Source organism: Rhinopithecus roxellana, chromosome 18 (genome assembly GCF_007565055.1).
Source record: "Rhinopithecus roxellana isolate Shanxi Qingling chromosome 18, ASM756505v1, whole genome shotgun sequence".
Lineage (NCBI taxonomy): Eukaryota > Metazoa > Chordata > Mammalia > Primates > Cercopithecidae > Rhinopithecus > Rhinopithecus roxellana.
Window position 1 is genome coordinate 83,436,112 of NC_044566.1, and position 26,792 is coordinate 83,462,903.

The 26,792-nt window shown below is 37.0% G+C and overlaps 1 protein-coding gene across 4 annotated transcripts in view; it reads right to left on the reverse strand.

Annotated features, from left to right (window-relative positions):
• TDRD3 (tudor domain containing 3) overlaps positions 1–26,792 on the reverse strand; it is a 191,349-nt gene that overhangs the window by 117,604 nt on the left and 46,953 nt on the right. For all 4 annotated transcript variants that reach the window (XM_030922261.1, XM_030922259.1, XM_030922260.1 and 1 more), the window contains exons 4-5: positions 9,053–9,213; positions 2,477–2,618 (exon numbers count right to left, since the gene is read on the reverse strand). In XM_030922261.1, the coding sequence (XP_030778121.1) occupies positions 2,477–2,618; positions 9,053–9,126 (216 nt within the window). In that variant the 5' untranslated portion in view covers positions 9,127–9,213. The remainder of the gene's footprint in view (positions 1–2,476; positions 2,619–9,052; positions 9,214–26,792) is intronic.

The window sequence follows — 26,792 nt, forward strand, 5'->3', positions numbered from 1 at the left end:
AAAAAATTTTTTTTAATCTATAGTTTGGGGGCACTAAAACTTATAAACCTGTAGCATTTTGTAAATTACATCTGGTACCAACTTGCTACAGTTACAATGCCTGCATATAGTTTACTGAAGGTTTAGTGTTTCTTCACTTCCAACATTAGCTTTATGGTTTATAATTTCTATGTATATCACTGCCAGCTGCTCAAGTAACTGCACTTTCCCTGTTTCCTACATTGCTGTGGCTACCATAAAGAACTATAATCATATCAAAATGTTTTTAAACGATTTTAAATGTAAATTTTTATCACTCCCTAATAAGAAATACTAATGTGACTTGCAGGAAGTCAAGTGCAGAGATATATAATTAAACATTTCAAGGGCAATTATCAAACTACTACTAAACTCTGCATGCACGTGTGTGTGTGTGTGTGTGTGTTGGTGAGAAGGTTCCTACGAATGTTTACAGTTGTTAGCAAAGTGGTCCTGGCTATGGGACTGGGTTGTGGGAAAATTATATAAGGTATTAGACTTGAGAACATTTTACCACACTTTAAAAACTCTCTACTGATTAAAAAAATACAATTATATCAGCATACGAAAAGATCCCATGAAATGGGTGAAGTTTCTCTAGGAAAAAGTTCACAAACTTGGCTGTTTATGTAAAACTATAAAGCTACTTCTGAATTACTTTTTTGCGACATTTTCAATTAAACAATGCAGTTGTGGAACATTACGTTATATTGCATAGTACAGCAGCCCAAGTCATAGCATATTCATATCATAAGAAATTAGTACTAAGGAATAAAAATGTGCCTAATGTCCTTATCTATTTACCTCCCAAACACAGGCACTTTCCAACTCAGAAAACAGGAGAATAGTGTATCATAAAATACCAAAAGCTTGAAATATTGCTTAGGCCCTTGGCTGACTTTACAAAACAGGCAAGATTTGAGGGTGTCACAAGAATACATTTCAGCTCAAGGAGTAATTAGTTTTACAATTCATTCATTCCACAAATATTTTTATGTGCTTTGTAATTCATTTATACCATGAGTATTTTTTATGATGCCTATTGCATGTAAAGTTCAGTGCTACCGCTTTGGAGATCACGAAAAGGCTGCTCTAGTATAATAGAAAAAAAATGGTCTTGGATTGTGCTCAGATCCACCACCTGTCTAATCATAAAGTAAGTTATTTAACAGCCCTTATAAAAACTACTGGGAGGGTAACATGAGATACAGACGCAAGACCCCAACACCGTATCTACACATGGTGTTACATCTACACATCTAACAAATATGTGCAGAACTTAAGAAAGATGATACAAACAAAAATTCTGGCCTCAAAAGCATACTATCTGTTAAAGGAGATGAGAAATGAACATAATTTTACTGCTAGGTAAAAAGCAATACACTGTTAAAAATAATAAAATGCTTAAAGAATTCAATAAGGAAACAAGTACTTCACCTTGAGAAGAAGCAATCATTTGATCTGGGTCTAAAAGCACAGGGATGATTTGGCTATGTGGGGATCAGGAGAGAAAAAACAAGATGAATAACGTAAAAGTGGAAAAACATTTTATTAAAAATGTATAACTGAGGAAATCATAGAGAATCAAAGAAAGACGAAGCAACTCCATTTGGCTACAACAAGATCTACGTGGAAGAATTTAGAAAGTTGAAAATTAAACGTAAACGAACTAGGGCTAGATTATAAATGGCATTCGATCTCAAATTAAGGCATTTGAAATAAAAGCATCTCAACTATGCTGAAGGAAGAAAACCTGGTGAAAGTACATAAAATAAATTAGAAGATGGAGAAAGGATATGTGGATAGACAGTCAAAAGGCTACTACAGCAGTCCAGGCAAGAGATACTAAAGACCTAAACTACAGTAATAATAAGAACTGAAGAGCAAGGAAGTGATATGAGATTTGACGGCAATGGATCAACAGAAATGGTTGTTGGAAGCAAAGTAGAGGAACGATTACAAGATAACCTACATGACTGTAAGGATGAAGATATTGTTCATATAAATGAGGGAAAATATCAACTAATGAGACTAGGAAGTCAAGCACAACAAGAACTCCATTATAGTGAAATTCTAACTTACTTTTACTTGCACGTATGTGTGTCTGTAGATAAGACAGGTATATATATATTCATATATATGCACACTTTTGTTTTTTGCAGAAAGAATTATACACAAATAAATTGTACATAGCTTATAACTGGTATCTTGACAGTTTTGTAACTTGTCAGGAAAGAATGTTTAAACATAAGGAATAAAATGTAACAAATACAGAAAAAGTATATCTACTTTAGAGAAACAATACGCTTAGACAAAGATAGTTTCTCTAAAGATAATCATGTTCCATTCTATTCAACTCTGACACAAAGAACTAATTTTACTCATTTTTGAAAGAGCTCTTTAATGCAATAAAAAAGAGTGTAATGTTTCAAAAGTTCAAGCCATAGTTTACACTTACTCTCTGTAACTCCCATTTCTCAATAAGGTGTTCCACTTCACCACCAAGAACTGTAGTGTTAGAGTCATTCAAGAGCAGGAACCCATTTTTTATGTCAACAATGCCTGAGAGCTTAACTTTAGTTCCAGGTGGTGTGTTCAGGCTAAAACAAAGAGAAAAGTGTTAACATATTAAAGCTGAGAACACATGGACACAGAGAGGGGAATGACACACACTGGGGCCTGTCGAGGGGTGGGGTAGTGGGAGGGAGAGCATTAGGAAAAATAGCTAATGCATGCTGGGCTTAATAGCTAGGTGATGGGTTGATAGGTGCAGAAAACCACCATGGCACATATTACCTACGTAACAAATCTGTACATCCTACAGATGTACATTGAAATTAAAAAAAAAAAAAAAAATTGACACTCTTTCCCAAAACTGGAATTCAGTCTCATATTGTGACCCAATCAGGTTCTTCAAAATGAACTAACACCAAAACTAATTTTTCAGGAGGCTGACTATATCATACGAATACACCACCAGAGAGGAAGTTAGAAGACTAGGAACAAGATTTTTTTTTTTTTTTTTAAGACAGAGCCTCCCACTGTTGCCCAAGCTGCTCAAGTGCAGTGGGCAGTGGCACAATCTCAGCTCACTGAAACCTCTGTCTCCCGGGTTCAAGTGATTCTCCTGTCTCAGCCTCTCAAGTAGCTGGGATTATAGGCATGTACCACCAAGACCAGCTATTTTTTGTATTTTTAGGAGAGACAGGATTTCACTATGTTGGCCAGGCTGGTCTCCAACTCACCACCTCAGGTGATCACCTGCCTCAGCCTCCCAAAGTGCTATAGGATTATAGGCAAGAACCACTGCATCTGGCCATATTGTCATTTTCTATCTCAATGACAAAGAAATGAGCTTTAGTTTTCACTTGCAAAAGAAAAAACAAAAAAGGTGGACAATAACCACGTCACTAACTTGTGATAAAGACATGATAAATAGAATAAAAATATAAAATACTTTTTCAACTATGCTATGCTATATAAGATTTGACATTTTTTCCTCTGAGCTTTAGCTGTGCACAGCAAAAAATACTGTTTGTTACAAAGTTGAATTTCAATACAGAAGATCTCTGATGAGTAATAAACCTAAAAATTTAACATCTATATGAGCCATAGTGATTCACACAAAATGCTTTTTTTGTTATCCATCAAGTCAAAAATCAAATGAAAGTTATTTATGCACTAACTTTAAAAAGATTTTTATATGCTAATTTTAAAGCTATTTATACACTAACTTTAAAAGAACATTTCTATAGTAGGCTAATAGTATCAAATTTAGGGCAAACATTACACCACGGCTCGTCTTATAGAAAACCAGAGACAAAATGTTTACCCTCTTAACCCTTTGGCAAAGGAAAACAGGGAAAGAAATCTATTTTGTCACTTAGGTCTGTTCTAAAATAAAAGCATATACACCAAGCCCCACCCATCTCTTCTCACATACAGCAAAAAGTACTGCAAATAGTAATTCTAAGGTAAATACTTAGGATAAATTAGAAAATTATTCTGAAATGACTTTGCATTGTTCACATCTTAAAATCTCATAAAATTCACCACATGCTAATATATTCAAAGGCCAATCAGTGAGAATGCTAACATCACTGGACTTTTTTAGAGAAAAATAATTAATAATTATTAACAAGAAGAAATAGAGAATGTCTGATTTTAAAGCTTCAAAGAGCCCATAAAGAGTAAGGTAGGTTACATATTAAAAATTATTCTGTACATCTTGTATATATACAATTTTTATACATCAATGCTATCTCAATAAAGCCATTAAAAATTATTTTGAGGGCCCCAAGCTCAATCATTTTTAGTGATCAATCACAATTGACAAAATGAATGGTCATAAACAGCCTTGCCTAACCTAACCTAAGTAGAGAGTTCTGTGGTGATAAATGTAGTAAACTTAGAACCATCTATTAGCCTTCAAGATCAGCAACAGCTGAATACAATTACAATAGTGAAGAAGGGTTCCCAATTCCAGACAATCAGCAAATTCAGATTTTCATAACTTTTATAGTCAAGGTACAGGGATAAATAAAAATAAGCACCAAGGACACCAGGCTACTGTACTCTTTACCTCCAAAGAAATTGCTAATGAGTTAGATTTTACCTAAGACCTATGTAGTCAAGTTATTTGAAGCTGGACCTACAATTTCATTGAAACAATTCATAGTCTTACCAGATTAAATTCAAGTTCCATTCCCACAAAAGAAAATAGGGGCTAAATTTTTATTTGTGTTGATATCGTAATTATACATATTGTGGGGGTACATGTGATATTTTGACACATATATACAATGTGTAATGATCAAATCAGGGTAAATGAGATATCTATTACGTCAAATATTTATCTTTTCTTTGCTGAGAACATTACGAATCTACTCTTCTAATTATTTTGAAATATTCAACAAATTACTGTTAACTATAGTCACCCTATTATGCCACTGAACACTAAATCTTATTCCTTCTATCTAACCGTATTTTTGTACCCATAAACCAACCCCTCCTTATCATCCACTCTCCACTATCCTTCCTGGCTGCCATTTTACTGTCTGCAGGAGATCAGGTTTCTTTAGTTCCCACATGACAAATCATGCAATATTTGTCTTTCTGTACCTGGTTTATTTCATTTAATACAATGCTCTCCAGTTCTATCCCTATTGTTGCAAATGACAAGATTTCATTCTTTTTATGGCGGAATAATATTCCATTATCTACATACATATATATACATATCACATTTTCTTTATCCTTCAACCAATGATGCACACTTAGGTTGATTCCATTATCTTGGGTATTGTGAATAGTGCTGCAATGAAAATGGGAGTGCAGATGTTTCCTCAATATGCTGACTTCCTTTCTTGTGAATACATACCCAGCAGTCAGACTGCTATGTCAAATGCTATTTCTATTTTTAGTTTCCTTAGGAGCCGTCATACTGTTTTCCATGGTGGTTGTACTAATTTACATTCCAATCAGTGGTCTTTGAGCATTCCTCTTTCTCTGCATCCTCAACAGCATTTGCTATTGTCTTAGTCTATTTGTGTTGCTATAAAGGAATACCTGAGGCTGGGTAATTTATAAAGAAAGGTTTATTTGGCTCACAGTTCTGCAGGCTGTACAAGCAGCATGGCATCAGCATCCAATTCTGGTGAGTGTTTCAGGTTGCTTCCACTCATGGCAGAAGGCAAAGGGGTATATGCAGATCACATGACAAGAGCAAGCAAAAGAGAGAAGAGGCAGGTGCCAGGCTCTTTGTAACAACCAGCTCCCACAGGAAGTAATAAAGAAAGAACTCACTCACTGCAAGGATGGCACCAAGCCACTGATGAGGGCTCTGCCCCTCCATGACCTAAATACTTCGCACTAGGCCCCACCTCCAACACCGGGGATCAAATTCCAATAGAGGGTTTGGATATTTGGAAATATCCAAACTATAGCAGTTATTTTCTGCCTTTTTGATAATAGGCATTCTCACTGTAGTGATGCTGAGCATTTTTTCATATGCCTGTTGGCCATGTGCATGTCTTCTTTTGAGAAATGTTTATTCAGATCTTTTATCAAATTTAATTGGATTTTGTTTTTGTTTTTGTTTTATTGCTATTATTTGAGCTCCTTATATATTCTGGATATTAATCCCCTGTCAAATGGATAGTTTGCAAATATTTTCTCCCATTCTGTAGGTAGTCTCCTCACTTTGTTCATTGTTTCCACTGCTGTGCAGAAGCTTTTTGTTTGATATATTCCCAATTGTCTATTTTTACTTATGTTGCCTATGTTTTTGAGGTCTTACCCAAAAAATTATTGCCCAGACCAATGTCTTGAAGCATTTCCCCAATGTTTTCTTCTAGTAATTTCATAGTTTTAGGTCTTATATTTAAGTCTTTTTTTTTTTTTTTTTTGAGCTGGAATTTTGCTCTTGTCACACACACTGGAGTGCAATGGTGTGATCTCAGCTCACTGCAAACTCTGCCTCCTGGGTTCAAGTGATTCTCCTGCTTCGGCCTCCCAAGTAGCTGGGATTACAGGTGTGCACCACCATTTTTCACCATGTTGGCACAGCTGGTCTTGAACTCCTGACCTCAGGTGATCCACCTGCCTTGACCTCCCAAAATGCTGGGATTACAGGCATGAGTCACCATGCCCAGCCACATTTAAGCTGATTTTTGTATATGGTGAGAGACAGGAATTTCATTATTCTACATATGGTTATCTAGTTTTCCCAGCAGCATTTATTAAAGAGACTATCCTTTTGCAAATGTATGTTTTTGATGCCTTTGTTGAAAATGAGTTGGCTGTAAGTATGCGGATTTATTTCTGGGTTCTCTATTCTCTCCCATTGGTCTATGTGTCTGTTTTTATGCCAGTACCATGCTGTTTTGGTTACTATAGATTTCTAGTGTAATTTGAAATCAGGTAACGTGATACCTCCAGCTTTGTTCTTTTTACTCAGGGACTAAAATTTTAACACAATTTTTACTATTACCTTCAGAACCATAATTAATTCTTATTCAGAAAGTATATTTTGGTTTAGTTAATATTTTCATTGGTACCCAAAGGTTCCTTTAATCTTACTTCATTGAAATAAAGAAAAAAAAAAGCTGCTTTAATGATGAGTGAAGAGCATATGACGATAATTTTTTCAGTTGTCAAGTTGCAATAAATTCAACAAGGGATGACAGTAGACAGCATTGGGCAGATTGAGCAGTGCCCTACACTCAGGGCTGACCTTGTGTTTTCATTCTTTAGAGAAATATACAGCCATAAAATCGGAGAATGAGCCATTACGTGGCAAGTCTTTCTTCTGAGTCATCTGTGAGGTTCCCTTGCAAGGTGTGTGACTGAATTTGACATAGGAATTTGAAAAGCTATTTCTACACAAAAGTAGGAATCCTATTCTTCAAAAAGAAGACAACATAATCACAAAGTCAACAAATCTCCCTGTGTGTAGAGAAATCAACATTTTAGACAAACATATATCTTCTGAGGAAGGGGCCTCATTTACCAGAGGCAGACACCAGATGAAAGAAGAAAAAAGAAGGGAAATCACTGAAAAGATCATACAAGGCCTCAACCTACCACATTTTCTCTCACATACCTACTATTCTAAATCACTTAAGCTCCAGCAAATGTAACTTCTCACTCTTTCTGTTGTCAAAACACTGTGTCTCTGCATGTACTATTCCCTCCCTGCACCTTAAAATACCTACTCATATTTTAACCCAACTCCTGGTTACCCCAGGCAGAAGTAATTTTCGAGATTCTTAGTCCTTTCAGTTTACATATTTCTTACAATATTTGTATGCCTATGTGCCTACTTCATTGGCATATGAGCTACTAAGAGGCTGAAATCTAAACCTCATTTGCCTTTGTACCTTCAGCACTGGATTAAAGGGCTAGAACACCTGATAAATGCCTGCTCAAGAGAAAAGTATGGTATAGGAGATTATATTAAGTGAAAAAGCTTAGAGGAGCCAGAGCTGCAAAGGTGAGCATATAAAATGACAAAGAACACCAAAAAAGGCAGGTGGGAGGAGGGCTGCAAATGTCTAGTGAAAGTTTCCACCTCAGAAAAGAGCTCAGAATGGCCAAATGGAAATACCAAGAATAGAGGGAACACTTTCCCTTCCTTCTCATTGCTTTCCTCCATTCCACTGGGCATGGCTCTAAAAGTTTCTTATTAAAATAACCAAATAAAGGATTTGGAAAATCATTCCCAATGATTTCCTAGGAAATGACTAAAGTCAGTCACATACCTCCCTGATTTCAGTAATTCCCTAGGAAAATTCATTAGCCTATAAAACTCTGCAAGAACATTAAACAGTGTGATGGACACACTATTATACACACAGTTAGCTAGCTACTGAACTGTCAAGGATGAAACCATATTTTTTAAAATTCTGTTTGTTCTAAACAATTGAGTGACCTAAAGTATGTGACAAAACTGAAAAGATTACTTTCATGCAAGAACACCATAAATTTGTTTTTATAATTAACATTCAATCAAGAATGTAACTACTTAACTATTTTTTTATTTTTATTTTATTTTATATATATATATATATATTTGAGACAGAGTCCCGCCCTGTCACCCAGGCTAGAGTGCAAAGGTATGATCTCAGCTCACTGCAACCTCCGCCTACCAGGTTCAAGCTATTCTCCCGCCTCAGCCTCCCAAGTAGCTGGGATTACGTACCTGCCATCATGCATGGCTAATTCTTATATTTTGTAGAGACGGGGTTTCACCATGTTGGCCAGGCTGGTCTTGAACTCCTGACCTCAGGTGATCCACCTGCCTTGGCCTCCCAAAGTGCTGGGATTACAGGCTTGAGCCACCATGCCTGGCCATATATTCTTAACTATTTTTATACAGATAAAGCAGAAATGCACAAAAGCTCTATAATTTCATCTGAAAAGTTGTAACACACAATTAAGGGTCCATTCCTCCTTTTCAAAATTCTTAAATCATTCCAATTGAATAGCACCTTCAATATTCTGTAACAAATACACAAAAGAAAGTGCCAATCACCTTATTTTCGACATGTAACTAAATTCTACTGCTGTGCAACTTATATGACCATCAGTCATCTGCAATCGCAGCATCCTTGGTGCAGCCTGAGATTCTTCGTTATCCTTTGGTGCAGCAACATTGCGAATTTTTTGAATTTGCAAAACACATGGACCTTCGAGCTGTCAAAACAGAAAAGAATAAAAATCACTTTCTAGTCATGAAACTCTATTCAGGGCTGTGTTTTCATTTCTAGTGTTTCTCTTTTCCGTAACAGTCATGCTTTATGATTTATAATAACTTCAATTAAGATTGAAACTGAAATTATATATTATCAAATTTTTTCTTTGTTTTGGTATTGAAAGAGAAAACTTCAAAAAGGTCTCCTGAAGAACATTTTTTTTTTAATAATTCTGAATTCATTTTCAGAAGGTAATGAGAAAAGAAAACCCTAGGAAAACAGTTATATTTCTGCATGATAGGTATATTTATTGATGTTGTTAGTCTTATGCAATCTAAATCGTACACATAAATCCAGCTTCTCCCTCCTTTTACATTAAGGGATATTTTGAAAATAAAGAACTTTGCAGTTTTTTTAAGGGAATCAAATTTATGGCAGCAGTCCAAAAGAATGCTTTCTGGACCGGGTGTAGTAGCTCGCCTATAAACCCAGCACTTTGGGAGGCCAAGGCAGGTGGATTACTTGAGGTCAGGAGCCTGTGACCAGCTGGGCCAACACGGTGAATCCCCGTCTCTACTAAAAATACAAAAATTAGCCGGGTATGGTGGCATGCACCTGTAATCCCAGCTACTCAAGAGGCTGAGGCAGCAGAATCACTTGAATCCAGGCAGTGGAAGTTGCAGTGAGCCGAGATCAAGCCATTGCACTGCAGCCTGGATGACAGAGCGAGACTCCATCTCAAAACAACAACAACAACAAAAGAATGTTTTCTGTTCAGAAATCAAGTTTAAAGTGCTCCCTCTTTTGGTATACATGAAGCATACAATACCACCAAAACCATAAAAGGTTCAAGAAGTATGAGTTGTAATTGACATATTTTCACATTTTCCGTTTTAAAATAAAAATTTTAATTTAACTTCAATATTAAATCTAATGCTGTATTATATGTGTTGGCCAAATTTCAAAGATAAAAAAAAAAATTGAGCAAAGTTGAGAAACAACAGTAAAATCTGCTTATGTGTCTGAAAAATGAATTTAACTAAAGTGACAACTTCTACATCTTTAAGTAGTATCATACCTTAGGGGAAAAAGGCTGTTTTAAAATTAGGCTTTTAAGTAAAATATTTCTGTGCATATTACTTTATATTTTCAGCAAAGAGAAATGTGAAATGATTGACAAATATTTATACTACATTTCCTGAGCAAGCACGTTCCCAAGTTGAAAATTTTCTATTCCATATTTACCAGTATTTTGCCAAAAAATGAATAATTTTGTTATTATAAATTTAGGCCTAGAGAATATAATTAGAAAAGAGACTAAAAAATTTCACCTAATTTTCACTTAACAAAAAAAATTTCAAGTTGAAGCAAGTCTGAAACTCTTAACAAGTATAGATAAGCTGCTAATTCAGGATGAACGTTTTCTTTGGCTTTTGTTAATGTCATTAAAATAAGGACATTTAAATTAAATCATAGGCAGGGGCGGAGCAAGATGGTCAAATAGGAATAGCTCCAGTCTCCAGCTCCCAGCGCGAGCGACACAGAAGACCGGTGATTTCTGCATTTTCAACTGAGGTTACTGGGTTCATCTCACTGGGGAGTGCTGGACAATCGGTGCTGGTCAACTGCTGCAGCCCAAACAGCGAGAGCTGAAGCAGGACGAGGCATCACCTCACCTGGGAAGTGCAAGGAGGAAAGGAATCCCTTTTCCTAGCCAGGGGAACTGAGACACACAACACCTGGAAAATCGGGTAACTCCCACCCCAGTACTATGCTTTACCAAAGGTCCTAGCAAACGGGCACACCAGGAGATTATAACCCACACCTGGCCGGGAGGGTCCCACGCCCACGGAGCCTCCTTCATTGCTAGCACAGCAGTCTGTGATCTAACTGCAAGGCAGCAGCGAGGCTGGGGGAGGGACGCCCGCCATTACTGAGGCTTAAGTAGGTAAACAAACCCCTGGGAAGCTCGAACTGGGTGGAGCTCACAGCAGCTCAAGAAGGCCTGCCTGTCTCTGTAGACTCCACCTCTGGGGACAGGGCACAGCTAAACAACAACAACAACAACAACAACAACAAAAGCAGCAGAAACCTCTGCAGACGCAAACGACTCTGACAGCTTTGAAGAGAGCAGTGGATCTCCCAACACGGAGGTTGAGATCTGAGAACAGACAGACTGCCTGCTCAAGTGGGTCCCTGACCCCTGAGTAGCCTAACTGGGAGACATCCCCCACTAGGGGCAGACCAACTCCCCACACCTCACACGGTGGAGTACACCCCTGAGAGGAAGCTTCCAAAGCAAGAATCAGACAGGTACACTCGCTGTTCAGCAATATTCTATCTTCTGCAGCCTCTGCTGCTGATACCCAGGCAAACAGGGTCTGGAGTGGACCTCAAGCAATCTCCAACAGACCTACAGCTGAGGGTCCTGACTGTTAGAAGAAAAACTAACAAACAGGAAGGACACCCACACCAAAACCCCATCAGTACGTTACCATCACCAAAGACCAGAGGCAGATAAAACCACAAAGATGGGGAAAAAGCAGGACAGAAAAGCTGGAAATTCAAAAAATAAGAGCGCATCTCCCTCTGCAAAGGAGCGCAGCTCATCGCCAGCAAGGCATCAAAGCTGGACGGAGAATGACTTTGACGAGATGAGAGAAGAAGGCTTCAGTCCATCAAACTTCTCAGAGCTAAAGGAGGAATTACGTACCCAGTGCAAAGAAACTAAAAATCTTGAAAAAAGAGTGGAAGAATTGATAACGAGAATAATTAATGCAGAGAAGGCCATAAACGAACTGACAGAGATGAAAACCATGTCACGAGAAATAAGTGACAAATGCACAAGCTTCAGTAACCGACTCGATCAACTGGAAGAAAGAGTATCAGCGATTGAGGATCAAATGAATGAAATGAAGCAAGAAGAGAAATCTAAAGAAAAAAGAAGAAAAAGAAATGAACAAAGCCTGCAAGAAGTATGGGATTATGTAAAAAGACCAAGTCTATGTCTGACTGGGGTGCCTGAAAGTGAGGGGGAAAATGGAACCAAGTTGGAAAACACTCTTCAGGATATCATCCAGGAGAACTTCCCCAACCTAGTAGGGCAGGCCAACATTCAAATTCAGGAAATACAGAGAATGCCATGAAGATATTCCTCGAGAAGAGCAACTCCAAGACACATAATTGCCAGATTCACCAAAGTTGAAATGAAGGAAAAAATCTTAAGGGCAGCCAGAGAGAAAGGTCGGGTTACCCACAAAGGGAAGCCCATCAGACTAACAGCAGATCTCTCGGCAGAAACTCTACAAGCCAGAAGAGAGTGGGGGCCAATATTCAACGTTCTTAAAGAAAAGAATTTTCAACCCAGAATTTCATATCCAGCCTAACTAACTTTCATAAGTGAAGGAGAAATAAAATCCTTTACAGATAAGCAAATGCTTAGAGATTTTGTCACCACCAGGCCTGCCTTACAAGAGACCCTGAAGGAAGCACTAAACATGGAAAGGAACAACCGGTACCAGCCATTGCAAAAACATGCCAAGATGTAAAATTCATCGAGGCTAGGAAGAAACTGCATCAACTAACGAGCAAAATAACCAGTTAATATCATAATGGCAGGATCAAGTTCACACATAACAATATTAACCTTCAATGTAAATGGACTAAATGGTCCAATTAAAAGACACAGACTGGCAAACTGGATAAAGAGTCAAGACCCATCAGTTTGCTGTATTCAGGAGACCCATCTCACATGCAGAGACATACACAGGCTCAAAATAAAGGGATGGAGGAAGATCTACCAAGCAAATGGAGAACAAAAAAAAGCAGGGGTTGCAATCCTAGTCTCTGATAAAACAGACTTTAAACCATCAAAGATCAAAAGAGACAAAGAAGGCCATTACATAATGGTAAAGGGATCAATTCAACAGGAAGAGCTAACTATCCTAAATATATATGCACCCAATACAGGAGCACCCAGATTCATAAATAAGTCCTTAGAGACTTACAAAGAGACTTAGACTCCCATACAATAATAATGGGAGACTTCAACACTCCACTGTCAACATTAGACAGATCAACGAGACAGAAAGTTAACAAGGATATCCAGGAATTGAACTCATGTCTGCACCAAGCAGACCTAATAGACATCTACAGAACTCTTCACCCCAAATCAACAGAATATACATTCTTCTCAGCATCACATCACACTTATTCCAAAATCGATCACATAAGTGCAAGTAAAGGACTCATCAGCAAATGTACAAGAACAGAAATTATAACAAACTGTCTCTCAGACCACAGTGCAATCAAACTAGAACTCAGGACTAAGAAACTCAATCAAAACTGCTCAACTACATGGAAACTGAATAACCTGCTCCTGAATGACTACTGGGTACATAATGAAATGAAGGCAGAAATAAAGATTTATTTGAAACCAATGAGAACAAAGATACAACATACCAGAATCTCTGGGACACATTTAAAGCAGTGTGTAGAGGGAAATTTACAGCACTAAATGCCCACGAGAGAAAGCTGGAAAGATCTAAAATTGACACTCTAACATCACAATTAAAAGAACTAGGGAAGCAAGAGCAAACACATTCAAAAGCTAGCAGAACGCAAGAAATAACTAAGATCAGAGCAGAACTGAAGGAGATAGAGACACAAAAAACCCTCCAAAAAAATCAATGAATCCAGGAGTTGGTTTTTTGAAAAGATCAACAAAACTGATCAACCGCTAGCAAGACTAATAAAGAAGAAAAGAGAGAAGAATCAAATAGACGCAATAAAAATGATAAAGGAGATATCACCACCGATCCCACAGAAATACAAACTACCATCAGAGAATACTATAAACACCTCTACGCAAATCAACTAGAAAATCTAGAAGAAATGGATAATTTCCTGGACACTTACACTCTCCCAAGACTAAACCAAGAAGAAGTTGAATCCCTGAATAGACCAATAGCAGGCTCTGAAATTGAGGCAATAATTAATAGCCTACCAACCAGAAAAAGTCCAGGACCAGATGGATTCACAGCTGAATTCTACCAGAGGTACAAGGAGGAGCTGGTACCATTCCTTCTGAAACTATTCCCATCAATAGAAAAAGAGGGAATCCTCCCTAACTCATTTTATGAGGCCAGCATCATCCTGATACCAAAGCTTGGCAGAGACACAACAAAAAAAGAGAATTTTAGACCAATATCCCTGATGAACACTGATGCAAAAATCCTCAATAAAATACTGGCAAACCGGATCCAGCAGCACATCAAAAGGCCTATCCACCAAGTGGGCTTCATCCCTGGGATGCAAGGCGGGTTCAATATACACAAATCAATAAACGTAATCCAGCATATAAACAGAACCAAAGACAAAAACCACATGATTATCTCAATAGATGCAGAAAAGGCCTTTGACAAAATTCAACAGCCCTTCATGCTAAAAACGCTGAATAAATTCGATATTGATGGAACGTATCTCAAAATAATAAGAGCTATTTATGACAAACCCACAGCCAATATCATACTGAATGGGCAAAAACTGGAAAAACTCCCTTTGAAAAATTCCCTGTCACAAGACAGGGATGCCCTCTCTCACCACTCCTATTCAACATAGTGTTGGAAGTTCTGGCTAGGGCAATCAGGCAAGAGAAAGAAATCAAGGGTATTCAGTTAGGAAAAGAAGAAGTCAAATTGTCCCTGTTTGCAGACGACATGAGTGTGTATTTAGAAAACTCCATCATCTCAGCCCAAAATCTCCTTAAGCTGATAAGCAACTTCAGCAAAGTCTCAGGATACAAAATTAAGGTGCAAAAATCACAAGCATTCTTATACACCAATAACAGACAAACAGAGAGGCGGGGAGGGATTGCATTGGGAGTTCCACCTGATGTAAATGACAAGTTGATGGGTGCTGACGAGTTGATGGGTGTAGCACACCAACATGGCACAAGTATACATATGTAACAAACCTGCACATTATGCACATGTACCCTAGAACTTAAAGTATAATAATAATAATAAAGTATAATAATAATAAAGTATAATAATAATAAATAAATAAAAATTAATTAATTAAATCATAGGCATGTTATGGTTATTATAGCTCATAATTCTGTTTATTTTGGTATCCCATATTTTTAGTCCAGGCACTGACAAATATCTAGCCTATGCTTTCCAATACAATCCGCCAGCCACATGTAGCTATTTAAATTTGCATTTAAATTAAAATTAAGTGAAATTTAAAATTGTTCAATCATACTAGCCATATTTCAAGTGTTCTATATACTCAGAGCACAGAGTTAGACCACTTTCATCACTGCAAAAAACCCACCACACAGTTGGTGATGATCTAAGCCTATGTATTGCAAAAGAGTCCAAAATGAGACTCATGCATCCTAGGCACCGCACTTCCATTCAAATGTAGGAGGGAAACATTTGTTTTTATTTGATTCAATTAAGATTGAAACTGAAATTATATATTATCAAGTTTTTTCTTTGTTTTGGTAGTCAAAAAATTCCAACTTTACCAGCATTCGATTCCTGGAGAAACAACAGCACCCTTATTCAATCCATACAACACAGGTCACTAGGCATCTTCATGGAATTCTGGGAGTTCTACGTCCCCTGGGTGTTGGCATAACACCTTCTCTTGTTTGCTTTCAATGTGTTGTGACAAACTGCCTTTTCTTTGTGCACAGTTAAGTGGACATATGTATTACATTACCTAGTTTCACCCACTAATGCTCACAAAATGGACATCACTTTAAAAGATTCTGTCAAAGGAACACAAATTGAAGACAATACCAATGATGCAAATGCAGGGCAGGAACAGGACTATTTTGGTGATCTCCTACATCTGGTTGACTATGAGAACAAAGATCTGGGGAATGAAGGATAGAGAGGAACACCTGCCCCCAAATGCTGATTTCCAAGCAAGCAGCCAGTTTACTTATTTAATTAATCCTGCTCCTGGCCTCTCCACCTCTTTTTGTGGGTTAAATAGTGGCTCCACCAAAAGACAAGTCCAACTGGAACCTATAAACGTGACCTCGTTTGGGGACAAGCTCTTTTCAGATGTAATTAAGGTAAGGATCTAGAGATGAGAACACTGTGAATTACAGTGGGCCCTAAGGCCAATGATGAGTGTCCTTAGAAGAGAAGGGGAAACAAACACAGAGAGACAGGGTATAAAGACAAAGTGAAAATGAAGGCAGATATTAAAGTTACGCATCTACAAGCCGAAAAAGACCAAGGACTACTACAGCTACCAAAAGATAGGAGAGAAGCATGGAACTGATACTCCCTCAGAGCCTCCAAAAGGAACCAACCCTGCTGACACTTTAATTTTAAACTTCTGGCCTACAAAACTGTGAGAAAATTAATTTCCATTGTTTTAAGCCACCAAGTTTGTGGTAATTTGTTACAGCAGCCTGAGATAACTAATATACCCACTTATGGAATGAGTTACCTGATTGCGAAGAAAATACTGTATATTGGTCTCAGCCTCATTCATCTTCCTCTTGAGATCCAGCCTAGCTAGGGAACATGAGGGAGGGGGCACTTATTCAGCCTCCTCACTGGATTGGCACTTCCATGAGTGAGTGTACAAGCCTACATGTTCTGTGGTTCAGTTAATGTGTCCATTTGGCTGTCCCCCTAAGCCACATCTTCAAAATACATTTTAATCAGTAATAAGGTTATTTTGGCCCAAATATGTCACTCTTGTACTTGTTAACTGGTTCAAAAGCAAAGTAGAAAAGGAGGTATTATTTATTAGATCCTCCTGAGAAACCCACAGATTTTACAGAATCTCTTGTCACTTCTTAATTTGAATCACCAAGCCTTAAGTTAGTAGTTCCACAATTCAGAAATATTCTATAAGTAAACCAGTATATATATAATGATTTTTTTCATTATTCTGCTTACAATATTCAGTTTCTTATACTCTGTAGTTAAAACATAGGGAAGTAATGGACCTAGATAAAAAATACATAATAAATTTTTTTAAATGTTATGGTTCTAAGATCCTAAATCCTGAATCTAAAATCATCTTAAGGCCAGGTGCAGTGACTCACATCTGTAATCCCAGCACTTTGGGAGATGGAGGTGGGTGGCTCTCTTGAACCCAGGAGTTTGAGACCAGCCTGGGCAACATAGGGAGACCCCATCTCTACAAAAAATACAAAAATTAGCCAAGCATGGTGGTGTGTGCTTGCAGTCACAGCTACTTGGGAGGCTGAGATGGCAGGATCTCTTGAGCCTGGGAGGTGGAGGCTACAGTGAACCATGATTGTGCCACTGCACTCTGGCCCAGGTGACAAAAAAAAAAAAAAAAAGTGTCTCAAAAAAAAAAAATCATCTAAAACATCCACAAAAATAGACAAGAATTAATTTCAAAATCTTTCTTCAACTACTGTTAAGAGCAACTGCAAAGTAAAAAAAAATACCAATTTCAAATGAAAATAATAAAAAGGATTAATCTTGATCACATAAGTTTTCTTTAATGTCTGATTTTCTCTTTTGTATTAGTATAAGAAACAATCAAATGAAAACACTCTAAAAAATTTTAATGGCTTAGAATGATGTATCATTGCACCTCCAGGTAAGCATGTCTAACTCTAATAAACAATATTAAGTATCTGCTACAAATACTCTCTCAGGGCATTAATCCAGGCATCATTCCTTCTTCTCCCGAGGTAGATGAATACCTCTGTCATCTAAACTCCTAACTAGTCACACCAACTGATATGAAATATCAGATTTAAATGCTTGTGTTAGTTTATTAGTTTATTGATCATACTATATAACATTCTTGTGTATCAATCAGACTCTCCAAAGTTTGGATGACAGGGGACTAATTCTCTACAGTATAATCATATATGGATAAACACTTAAAACAATTTTTTTTTTCTTAACTCTAGAAACCATTTAAGACAGTTGGCCTGAAAATACATGCCAGCCATTTATTTCTGTAATCTTTTTGTTTATTATTATTTTTTTTTTTGAGATGGAGTCTCACTCTGTCGCCCAGGCTGGAGTGCAATGGCTTGATCTCAGCTCCCTACAACCTCCACCTCCCAGGTTCAAGTGATTCTCCTTCCTCAGCCTCCCTAGTAGCTGGGATTACAGGTGTGAGCAACCACACCCAGCTAATTTTTGTATCTTTTTTTTTTTTTTTTTGAGACGGAGTCTCACTCTGTCGCCCAGGCTGGAGTGCAGTGGCCAGATCTCAGCTCACTGCAAGCTCCGCCTCCCGGGTTTACGCCATTCTCCTGCCTCAGCCTCCCGAGCAGCTGGGACTACAGGCGCCAGCCACCTCGCCCGGCTAGCTTTTTGTATTTTTTAGTAGAGACGGGGTTTCACCATATTAGCCAGGATGGTCTCGATCTCCTGACCTCGTGATCCGCCCGTCTCGGCCTCCCAAAGTGCTGGGATTACAGGCTTGAGCCACCGCGCCCGGCCAATTTTTGTATCTTTTTTAGTAGAGACAGGTTTAGCCATGTTGGTCAGGCTGGTCTCAAACTCTGGACCTCAGGTGATCCACCCACCTTGGCCTTCCAAAGTGCCGGGATTACAGGCGTGAGCAACCACACCTGGCCTGTTTTTGAATCTTATTAATTCTCTTGAGAAAAATTTCTCAATCTGTATACCTAACAACATAAGCATCACATTCTCCATCAACCCCAGAAATAAACCATATACCCAAAAGGAATATATGAGTATGATTCAGTTCCAATCAACGTTCCATCATTATTGCAAAGTAGATTAAAATTAAGAGAAAATGAAATACTTCATCCTCCATAGTTCTTTTATCTACAAAGCCATAATTCATTTCCTTCTCTGCCCTACCACTACTTCCAAAAGCATTTCCAGTGGCTTCAGAGGAGATTTCCTAGGGCTTATTTTTTCATCTATTCTTTTATTTTAAGGGAGGTTTTTGACTAAATTATTCACATCTTTACCTTAAGGCCCAGGCAACAGGGCAATGTTTCAAGAAAGCTGCCTTGGAAGAAGAAATACTAATTCTGCATATAGCTGCTTTAAAAGCCTGAAAGATAAGCTTTAAATAGCATTTATGATTATCTCTTTTTTTACCTACTTTCTCTGTCAAACATCTCCTAGTATCATTTTAACATAATTTGACTTTAAAAAATAAATATAAGCCAGGCGTGGTGGCTCACGCCTGTAATCCCAGCACTTTGGGGGGCTGAGGTGGGCAGATCACCTGAAGTTAGGAGATGGAGACTGGCCTAACCAACACGGTGAAATGTGAAACCTTGTCTCTAGGATTAAGAAAATGTGGCACATATACACCATGGAATACTATGCAGCCATAAAAAAGGATGAGTTTGTGTCCTTTGTAGGGACATGGATGCAGCTGGAAACCATCATTCTTAGCAAACTATCACAAGAACAGAAAACCAAACACCACATGTTCTCACTCATAGGCGGGAACTGAACAAAGAGATCACTTGGACTCGGGAAGGGGAACATCACACATAGGGGCCTATCATGGGGAGGGGGGAGGGATTGCATTGGGAGTTATACCTGATGTAAATGACAAGTTGATGGGTGCTGACGAGTTGATGGGTGCAGCACACCAACATGGCACAAGTATACATATGTAACAAACCTGCACGTTATGCACATGTACCCTAGAACTTAAAGTATAATAATAATTAAAAAATAAAATAAATAAATAAAATAAATAAATAAATAAATAAATAACAACAACAACAACAAAAACACAAAAGTAGCCGGGCGTGGTGGCAGGTGCCTGTAATCCCAGCACTTTGGGGGGCTGAGGTGGGCGGATCACCTGAAATCAGGAGATGGAGACTGGCCTAACCAACATGGTGAAATGTGAAACCTTGTCTCTACTAAAAACACAAACATAGCCGGGCGTGGTGGCAGGCGCCTGTAATCCCAGCTACTTGGGAGGCTGAGGCAGGAGAATCGCTTAAACTCAGGAGGGAGAGGTTGCAGTGAGCCGAGATCACACCATTGCACTCCATCCCGGGCAACAAAGAGCAAAACTCCGTCTCAACCAATCAATCAAAAAATAGAGGTGGGATAGGAAGACAGAAAAAGTCGGATTTGTCACACACACCCTGTACCATTCTAAGTACGGTATCAGACCCAAGAAAACAAAAATAAAAAAGAACTATACATTGTTAGAAATTTCAGAAATATTCCCAATGTCATCCATTTACGCATCTAGGGTAAACCCCAATTTGGGCTACATTTCCCTCCAGAGAAGATGTATGTTTGCCTCTGGCAGTAACAACACTGCAACTAAGACTTTCAGCTTTGGGCTGGTGGCAAAGGTGCAAAATTAACCTTAGGCAGCACTTGAACTCACTGTAAGTCAGTAGCACCCCCACTGGCTCAAGGCAGAAACAAGCACATATCCCTTCTGATTCAAGTGGCCAGGATTCTCACAGAGAAAGATCAAGAAAAATGAAATCATAACAAACTATCATGAGACTTACAAGGAAACAAGCTACAAAGATTGAGAAACATAAAAAAAAAATTTTTTAATTTTAAGCCCCTAAGGTCTTGAGAATTTGTAATTATCAAACACAGACTACAAAATAATAAGCCTAAACTCGAAAATTTATACAAAACTTTAAACCCAATAGGAACAAGTATCTTCTCAAGCATACATGTGACATTTACAAATACATATCAAGCCATAAAGACTCTACAAATTTCAAAATACATTTATCATTCAGTCCAAATTCTCTGATCACAACGTAACTGAATTAGAAATCCATAACCAAAACAAATCTAATATTCTGTAATCAAAATAGGGAAAGAAGTAATCATAAGGTGAATTAAAAAATATTTAGAGCTGAATAATGAAAGTACCATGTATACAACTTTTATACCTGAACATATAGTTATGTTTGTAAATATGTAAATACACATATTTCCTATATAAATATAGGAGTATAGTTAAATCAGTGCTAGAAGAAAAATTAATAGCCTTAAAGAAAACTGAAAAAAAAAACTAAAGAGTTGAATTAAGAAGTTGTCTTTTATATCATGAACAGCACTCCAAGCCAGCTCAAGAAGCAAAGCAAGCCAACAGAAATGCTGTATTTTTAATTTATTCTACTGAAATTGTTTAAAATGCTTTGTATTTATTGAAAGCTTAAATGGGTGGGTATTTGTTCACATAGCTCTACAACACCTTGCCAGGGAGCATTCCAGTATCATGCAAGGTCATGTGATGTAGCCAAGAGCAGCCATTAACCTAGTGATTAACATGGGAGACATTGTCTTATGGAGAATGGAATGCTTAACTTTGTCAGGCACCCCGGTTACACATTTGCCTTTTCTACAATTGTACTTCCCAAGTGCTATTCCAGTAAGAGCTGATACTCATTTTAGGTACCAAACCTTTTGAGTTCAACTGATCAAACCAAAGGAAAAGTGTTGCTACAGAAAATTAGGAAAAAGGTGAAAAAGAAAAAATGGTAGTAATTGAGTAGAAAAACAATTACTCTAATTCATATGTGTATTGGTTGGTAACCAGATTTATCTAAGTAGAACTGAATTGGCTAGGAAAAGAAAAACTACATGTTACTCGTTTTCCTAAGCTGTCTTTTTGAGGCTTAGTCAGTTATTGGGAAAATGTTTAGAATTGTTTCTTGCTATTAGTTCTCATTTTATGTATGTTACCCTTCAGTAAGTTCTCCACATTTTAGTTTTCTAGGATTAGAAGGCGTATTTTATACATTATTCATGTGTATTGTCTTATTTGGCTTTTGCTATATATTTTAACTTCGTTGTTAAATTTTTGTATTGTATAGTTTCTTTGGTATATCTTAACACCTATTTTTGAAAATATAAAACTAATGAGTTGAACTAAGAAGTTGAGAAAAAAAGCAATGAGTTCAAATCAGGTAGAAGAAAAATAAATGAATCAAACTTAAAATACAATAACAACATTAACAAGTTTTATTGTAACAAAGACTAATGAAATTGGTAAGCCGGGCGCGGTGGCTCAAGCCTGTAATCCCAGCACTTTGGGAGGCTGAGACGGGCGGATCACGAGGTCAGGAGATCGAAACCATCCTGGCTAACACGGTGAAACCCCGTCTCTACTAAAAAATAAAAAAAACTAGCCAGGCGAGGTGGGGGGCGCCTGTAGTCCCAGCTACTCGGGAGGCTGAGGCAGGAGAATGGCGTAAACCCGGGAGGCGGAGCTTGCAGTGAGCTGAGATCTGGCCACTGCACTCCAGCCTGGGCGACAGAGCCAGACTACTCCATTTAAAAAAAAAAAAAAAAAAAAAGAAATTGATAACTGACAAGAGTGATCAAGAAGCAAAGAGTAAAGCAAAGAGTAAAGGCACAAACCAACAATTTAAGAAATGATAACAGTAATAAGAGACATATACATTTAGTAATAAAAAAAAAAAAGAACTAAGGACAGTGATCGAAATGTCCATAAACTATTAGGTTGGTGCAAAAGTATCTGTGGTTTTTGCCATTACTTTCAATGGAAAAAACCGCAATTACTTTTGCAACAACCTAATAGTAAGTGGAAGGACAAAACATGGTATATCCATACAATGGAATATTACTCACCAATAAATAGGAAAAACTATCAACATATGCTATGTTATAGATTACCCTAAAAAATATTACACTAAATAAAAGAAGCCAGATACAACATATATATCATGTGATCCCATTCATGTGAAATACCAAGAAAAGGCAAATTTATAGAGAAAACTTAAAAGAATATACAGAATAATGTAAGAATGTATTATTCTTATTGTAAATGGTGTTTTAAAAATTATATCTGGAATAAGAAGAATAGAATATATAGGAATAATAACATAATAATAATAACTGGCAGGTGACAGAATTACAATCAATATGCAAATATCAGCTGCCTTTCCATGTACCAGTAACAGATGGAAAGAGTAATTAAAAAAAGTTTTAAACACCATTTACAATAAAAAAAATAGATAGATCCAGGAAAAAAGCTTACAAAAGATGCACAGCCCATGTACTTCCAATAAATTATAAAACATTATGGGAAAAATAAATGAAGAGATATATCCAGGGTTGTGCTGGAGCCAGCTTATAAAAGCTCACAAGAACTTTTTATGTACATTTCTTCCTAATTCCCGGTTCAGTGATTTCATAACATAGCTTATAATCAGTCAAACAGGGAATATTTATACCACAGAAAGTGGCAAATGCTATGTGTAAGGGCTCTTTTTTGCTCTTCAGAGATGTGTTTTACCAGCATTTCACTGGTAATATCATATCACATAAAGATATTAATTGTTTTTAAGCTAATGTGCAATTTCAGTCAAAACTCCAACATGATATTTTTAAGAGTCTTAATCATTTGATTCTAAAATCTGTATTGGCAGGGGAGAGAATAGCATAAGGAAGAATAATGTATTTTACAATCACAAGATTAGAAAATTTTGATCATTTTAAGTGTCACAAAAGAATGTCTCAATTGAATCTCATATACAATACTGAAGGTAACATAGTGGATACAAGCGCTTTGTAAGAAAATTTGGCATTATCTTGTAAAGCTGAATACTGGCTTAATTCCACAATGCAGTAGAGTTCCATTCCTGTTTATATCCCTTAGGGAAACTGTTACACGTGTGCAGAGGTGTGTTGGTAAAATAATTCTGGTAGAAGGACAGGGGAAAAGCCACTGTAATCTGTAATTTGTACCAATTTCCACGGCCAACCACAACCATCAACTGGATGTTACTGCACTCTAAATTGGGAAAAGATGCCGACAATCAACTTCATGAGCTGGAACAAGCTGGATCCAGCACACGGCAAGCATCTAACACTAAGCCTTGTACCAGTGATCTCAATGGCTCTGGACATTTACTCTGGCACTCCTGCAGCTACTACTCCAGAAACAATCTTGCTGCAGCTTCAACTATTACTGACAGGATTCTCCACAGGTCCCACTTTTTTGTGCGTAACTGGCCCAACTCCAAGGCAGCTACACCTGACTAGCATAGCTGTAAAGGAGACCGAGAGAAAAGTATCTGACATTTTCTTCTTCTCTACCACCAAGACTCTTAAAATGGGAAATTCTCCCAAACACAGGGAGATAATTCAGGTTTTAGGAATTACAAATATCCACTATACTTATCTTCCATGTATTGTTACCGGTCAAGATCTGTCAAGCTTTATTTTCCATTCTTTAGTTCTACTACAAAGGAGCTTTTTGTGTAACAGAAAATATTAAATATAGTGTGTGTGTATGTGTAATCTGTGTGTGTGTGTGTGTATGTATCGTATAGCTATTAACCTAAGATTTTAAATACGCCCGATACGGGGCATCTACCCACTATTCCTTCATTGAAAATCACATCCCTAAAAGCTAACGGTCTAGCAAGAAAAGCAACCTCATACCCTCACTAAACTGAAATGGCTGCCCCTTTATTGTACACATCTTTGACATAGCATTTGTTTCACTACATTGACACAGCTGGTTTCTCAACCTTTCATCAGGCTATGTGCTCCAAGAAGAGACAGGCTATCTTGATCTCTGTATCCCTATCACTTGGCACAAATACACATTCAGACACTGTCTGATTAAAAAAAAGAAAATTTCTAGTGCTTTAACTATAATTTACTTAGCACTTCCTAGATACACACCAGAAAATGTAGCACGATCTCTACATAAGTGCTTTAATTTACCTCCAGAAACACAAAGTACATTAGGATTATTTGTATATACTAAACAAGAATATTAAGGACAGAGGGTAAAGTACTTTACCAGTGGTCACTCAGTAAGAGGCAAATTAGAATTCCAATTCAGATCTATCTCATGCCAAAGCCTGTCTTTGTAGTGCATATTCTAAAAGTATGATAATATTTGTTACATACTAAAAACATGTAGGTATAAAGGGCAATGAGAACACTTATATTTAAAAATTAATTCTGCTCAAAAGAGGTCAAGAAAATTAGAAGAGAAGGGTCACACCTCAGTTGGAATCTGTAAAATAAATAGCAGTTTGTCTGACAGCTGAGGGAAGGATGCTCAGGTGCTATAGCAACAAAAAACTGTGATCTTAGGGAAGGTGCAATTCTCTTATCTCTAAAGTAAAAGGGAAGGCTGTAATAGTTTATATTTTCTGTGTTGTTCTGAATATTGTATAGATAATACATACAAATTATTTAACATGGGACCTAGCATAGAATAGGTCCTCAACAAATGACAGAAGAAAAACAAGAATAAGAATTATTAGAATTCACTAAAAACCAGGGTTCTCCTAAGTAAGGTAGGTGCTTGTGCCAAAAAAGATCAAGAGGGAAGCAGATGAGAATAGCATCAAGAATATTGAAAGAAATAGCTTTAGGGAAGGGAGTACCTAATACTAATCTGAAATTTTTCAAATGATATTCATATGCAGCAAGGGAGTTTAAGTGGAAAATAAATAATAAAATTAAAACTTCCTGAATTATAAATATAGTGGTATATTTAGTAGAAGATCTACCCCTTAGGAATTTTTTTAAACATTTAATAAATTCCTAATAATTAAGAAATTGACAACATAATCTTGAATAGGTTTTCGCAAACTTAAGATTCCCTGAAAGTAAAAAGCCTCAATTTAACCCTCAAAATAACAGTAGGGCATATAAATTGCTCGCATTCAATCATAAAGTAATTATAGCAAATGAATACAAGAAAAGTATGTGGGACTACCAGCCAAAAGTAACACTTTTCCCAATGTATCATTTGACAATTCCCACGTTTCTATTCTTCACTTCTCTAACTTTTTGTTCCTTGGAACCAAAAACAGAAAAAGGTAAGTCAAATAGTTTATTTTTCAATTATCAGGAAGAGTATCTATTTAAACTCCACAGAAGTCCTATTAGTAAGTACCAATAAGGACTTGTAAATAAAGCATAAGAGTTTTAGTAATCAATTTTTTCTAAAAATACAAGTAAATGTTTAATTTTAACATATAGTTCACTAAAAGAAACAAATTGTATAACTTAACACAGACTAAATTAACATATAGGAAACATATTATCTTATTAAATCAAAAGTTAACACTTTTTTCAATTCCTTTTCTTTTTAAAAACATCCGATTTCTAGACTATCCAAGGGCAAGAGAACCTTCACTTTCAATTTTAAGGCAGTGAAGCCATCTTGTGGTTGATGTCAGTATTGCTGAGGTTTTGAGACCAGTCACTCCTACTCGGGAAAATTAGGTCAATCATAGTTTTACATTTAAAAAGGTATATACAACATGTCATTCTCAGAACTTAGAAAAAATAAACATAGAACTGAAAGACTGTACAGTTAGGACTCCATAGCAGTACATAAGGTCCTCAAGTAGCTGAATTGGTAACAAAGTATTTTGAAACTAATCCGTATTTTATAATTAACTTTTAGTTTAAAAAGCTACAGCAAAATATTAAAATTGGAGAAGAATATTAAACAGTTATACTTCCTTTTTATCATGACTTTTTCCATAATTTTTAGCTTACAAGCTGCTACAGCAGTCCTAGGACTTTGTAATATCTGAGAAAAACAAAGCATGCCCTGAAAAACTCAGAAAAT